The sequence below is a fragment of the Triticum aestivum genome, chromosome 4D (genome assembly GCF_018294505.1).
Source record: "Triticum aestivum cultivar Chinese Spring chromosome 4D, IWGSC CS RefSeq v2.1, whole genome shotgun sequence".
Lineage (NCBI taxonomy): Eukaryota > Viridiplantae > Streptophyta > Magnoliopsida > Poales > Poaceae > Triticum > Triticum aestivum.
In genome coordinates, this window is record NC_057805.1 from 455,461,469 (window position 1) to 455,466,275 (window position 4,807).

General features: G+C 54.2%; 1 protein-coding gene across 1 annotated transcript; it reads right to left on the bottom strand.

The window, feature by feature from the left end:
- Positions 1-772, bottom strand: LOC123097055 (carotenoid cleavage dioxygenase 7, chloroplastic). The gene is made up of 3 exons (XM_044518827.1): positions 664-772; positions 193-597; positions 1-86 (listed from the first exon to the last, which is right to left on the bottom strand). The coding sequence occupies exons 1-3, from the start codon at positions 770-772 to the stop codon at positions 1-3; spliced, it is 600 nt and encodes a 199-aa protein (XP_044374762.1).
- Between the last annotated feature and the right edge of the window lie 4,035 nt (positions 773-4,807).

Sequence of the window (4,807 nt, forward strand, 5' to 3'; positions counted from 1 at the left end):
TCAGGTAAGAACAAGAGGCAGCATTTCCTTGGTCTTCACTGCGTTCATGAAGGAAGGCTCCAGCTTCTTGTTCTTCCAGTTGTAACCTGTGAGAATTGCATCATCGGAGCACGGATATGTCGGTCAGTCACTGGATCATCATCGCGCAAAAGAAGATCAACTGAATGTTTGGTGCCATGTCAACGACGTTACCAAACATCTTGTGGAAATGGAACCAGTCGTAGGAGCAGCCCGACATGTGCAGGTGCAGGTCGAGGCCGCCGCGGCCGTTGTCCTTCTCGAAGGCGTTGCCGACGTGCAGCGACCACATCTGCGACGGCGCCTCGACGGGCACGGTCCAGTCGCGGCCGCTGGCCACGGCCTCCGTGGAGCGCGGCAGCAGGTAGACCGGCGTGGTCCGCCTGCCCGGGTCCAGCGCGAGCGCCGCGATCATGGGGTGCGTGCGCGTCATGGCCAGCATCGACCCCGGGATGTCGAGCCTGATCCTGTTGCCGAGGACGACGTAGTGGGAGTCGGTGAAGGCCCAGTCGTGGATCATGAGGTGCGCCGGCAGCACGAACTCCCGCTTCTGCACCAGCCTGAAGCCGGCGTCGAACTCTGCATACGTACCATCAGTGATTTGATTTTAATGGGCATATGGATGGACAAGGGGGTGCTGCCGACCGTAGAAAGTGAAGTTGGCGCGCGGGAGGAGCATGTCCTCGGCGTTGTAGGCCACCATGAGCAGCCGGTTGCGCTTGGGGTCGACCTTGTAGTGCGCCAGCAGCGGCATGCTGAACACGCCTGCACGGGATAATGGCGACCGGGCCGGCGCACAAACGTCAGATCATCCATGCTAGCTCGGTGCGCAACGACTAGTCTACTCTACTCAAAGTGAACAGCACGCACCACTGAGCACGGGGCGCAGCAAGCGGGTAGCCGCGTCGAGCCCGGCCTCCGCTGCGGTGCTGCAACGCGATGCTCACCGGGCTGGCCGTGCACGGGCAGGCACACGAGGCGGCGGCGCTGTTCCACGACATGTGGAGGTCGGGGCTGAAGCCGGACGGCATAACCATCACGGCGGTGCTCACCGCATGCCGATCCATGGGCCTGGTCACCGAAGCCTGGGAGTACTTCGACAACATGGAGGCCAAGTACGGCGTGGCGCCGACGGCCGAGCACCACGCCTGCATGGTCGACCTGCTGGCTCGGCGTGGGTACCTCGACGAGGCGATGGCCTTCATCGAGCGGTCACCGGCCGACCCCGGAGCAAGCTCCTGGGGCGCGCTCCTCACCGGCTGCGCCATCTACGGCAACCTGGACCTCGCGGAGTCCGCGGCGAGGCACCTCTTCAAGCTCGAGCCGCACAACTCGGCCAACTACCTGGCGATGATGAGCCTGTACGAGCAGCACCAGATGTTCGACGAGGCGGAGAGCCTCGAGTACGCCGTGGAGGCGAGAGGGGTGGACGCCAGGCCGGGGTGGAGCTGGACGCAGGTCGGGCGGAGCGTCCATGTCTTCGAGGTCGACGGCGGGTCGCCGCCGTACCCGGAGACGCCGGAGATATACGGCGAGATGAGCCGGCTGGTGTCGCAGATCAGGATGGTGGGGTACGTGCCGGACAACGGCTGCGTCGCCTACGTCCTCCCCGAGGAGGAGAAGGAGCGGCTGCTGCTCTGCCACACCGAGAACCTGGGATCCTCGAATTCATTAGTGGTAAGTCCAGGGGGGTAATTGCAAAATGTGCTGCACTGACCGGCTCCGATGACTAGGCTCCACTTGTCGTCGTCTGATTGGCTAGGACCAAATTTGCACATTGGGTGCAAGTTGTGGGATGCAATGCTTTGCTTTTGCAAGTTTTGGACTAGATCATCACATCCTGGACAAGTTTCAGGACTGCCGGTGCTATTACCTCTTAATCTAGTTTCTAGGTTGGTCTTTTTGTGGTTTCTGCGACGTTCCCTAAAAACGCTCGCCCCTCTGTAAATTGCGTCTTTTCGCCATCTTTTCTATAAGAAAAAGGCAGTGCTCCTGCCGGTTCCTCAAAAAAAAAGTCAGGTTTCCGGCCTGTATCATGATATTTACATAGAATTTATCACGGTACATTTTAATAACTTTTTTCAAGTATAAATTCTTGAGAAATATTAACACATTATGCGCTAGAGGCAATCCAAGAAAGGAACGAGAAAATTACAGAATTTTGGGTGATATGGTAGTAATAGAGTTATTTATCCAAAACCATCACAATTGAGGCTAGGGTAACAACTTGGTACCAGATTTGTGCCAGGGTACAAGAAACCACCAAAATTGCGCCTAACCTGTAACACGGAGGACTGATTGTCGAATTTGCTCGTGAAGACAGTCGTTCTGACATATTGGGCCCATTTGTCGGGCTGACATGGCGAAGACTAATCCAAGTCAATATTTGCCCCGCTGAGGTGGACGGGGACCTGCTAGTCAGTCACTCATCTTCTTTCTCCTATTTCTTCTTCTTTCTCCTATTTCTTCTTCTTCCTCGTCTCCTCCCTCCCCTGTGACGGCTGGTTCGGAGGTAAGCGTGCGGCCGCGTTGATCGGAGGCGGCCATAGGGAGAAAGGGAGGAGGCGCGGGAAGGGCCCGCTGGCGGCGGCCGCGCCGCGCGCCCATCCGGTCCGTCGACCAGGCCGTTGTCTTGCCGCCACCCATGGCGTCCGCCGCCCCCACCTCCACTCCCCTTTATCTCCTTTTCCTACTCGCCCCATGAGCACACCATCTACAAGAAGCTCCTCGCCTATGCCATTCGGCTGCCGCGCCTGGACCCGACGCTCAAAAATGGATGCCAACCGCGTCCAGGGATGCGTCTCCCAGGTCCACGCCGCGCCGCGCCGGAGGGTCTCGCCGCGCTGCTCACCAAGGGCCTCGCCGCGCTCTCCAGGCTGACACCGATGCGCAGCTCACCAAGCGCCTCGCCGCGTTGCTCGTGCTCCGGCTCGCTGGCGCGCTCACGAGGGATGTCGCCATGGTGCCGTTGGAGTTCATCGAGATGCTCGGGTCTATGCACGGCACTCGGGGGCCGGCGATGATCTCCGTCCTTCCGTAGATCAGAGCACCCATGGCGACGTCGGGGGAAAGCAGGTGAGGGCTCAGGATGCGGGAAGCACGCCGCCGTTCTCTGGCCGCAACTCTCCGGTCGCCCTGAAGGTGCTCGATGGAATGCCCCAACAAAAAACTGATATGAAGAAGACCTTCTAGTCAATGACAGGTGGGGACCAAGTCTCATTTGCCACATCAGTTGGACAATTTTTTGGTCTTTGCCATGTCAGCCCGACAGGTGGGCCCAATAGGTCAGAACGACTGTTTTCGCGAGTAAATTCAACAATCAGTGCTACGCGGTACAGGTTAGGCGCAGTTTCGGTGGTTTTTTGTGCCCTGGCACAAATCTGGTACCAAGTTGTTACCCTAGCCTCAACTGTGGTGGTTTTGGGTAAATAACTCGTAGTAATACAAGGTCAAATATGTAGCTTTTGTGTTTTTAACAACCGTAAACATTAGTTGAGTTGGTGATGGGATAATCGAGGGAAAGAAACGATCCAGTTAGAAATGGTTTGGAATTTAGCTTTCTCGCAATATAAAACTATATTTTAGTATGTATCTAAGAGAGCATCTATAGCCGGACTTGGTAAATTCGTCCCGAACTAGCGATCAAAAGTTACATATATCATTCGGATTTGTTGCAATATTGCGGTGGTTCGGAATTTACCTTTCTCGTTATATAAAACTATATTTTAGCATGTATCTAAGAGCATCTATAGCCGGACTTGGCAAATCCGCCCCCCTATACGTCCGCGGACACCGTCGGGTGGCTCCTCATTTGGGCTGTCGCACGTCCACACATCTCAAATCCATGCACGTCGGTTATATAATACAAATCATACCAATTCAACAGTTCGAAACAAATATGATAAAGCAAAATGAATCATAGTTCAATAACCCGGACATGCCTAAATGAAATCAAAGTTCGAGCGTGACGGATCACTCACTGACTGACCGGATCACTCGTCGGACGCCATCCATGCCGCCTACTCCACAGCCATCCTTGCCTCCTGCTCCATCTGCATCCTTGCCTCCTGCCCCGCTTGTATCCTTGCCACATGCTCTGCTGCTGCCATAGCCGCCCTCGCCGCCTTGTACTTCTTACGTTCGTTGATCTCCTTCTTCATCCCCACTACTCTAACAGGAATAACAGTACTCTAGCAGGATAATTTGCACTGAATTTACAAATTGTCCATGAATTTACAGTACTGAAGCTAGAGTACTCCAATACTCCAGCAGGAACATTTGCATTCATGTTTATGTCTGATTAATGCACATCCAGAGAAGCAGAACATGAAGATGAAGCAACACCACTAGTCCATTCGCTACAAAACATCACAATGCAATAGTATTCCACCTTCATCCAGAGAAGCAACATCACAGGCCATCACTACACAACATGAAGAACCGCTGCAGAGAAGCACCTCTTCTCGTCAGGGGAGCAGAACATGCACTTCATCGCTGCTACTCCTCGCCACTGTTCATCGTCGCATCATCCAGCCACTGCTCCTCGCCTCTTTCTAAGAAAATCAGAACAGTCGCTGCTGCAGTATTACAAACACTGTTACAGCAAAAAAATAGACATTGTATTGCTCCATTCAACATCATCCAAGCTAGAGTATGGAGCACAAACTAGAGTAGGCACAAACTCACAATTTACAGTTGCAGAACAAGCATGCAGGAGACAATATAGCCACTAGAAAAGCAAGTGATCCTTATCAAAGATAACTTATTAAAGCGGCAATGTGTAGGCAGT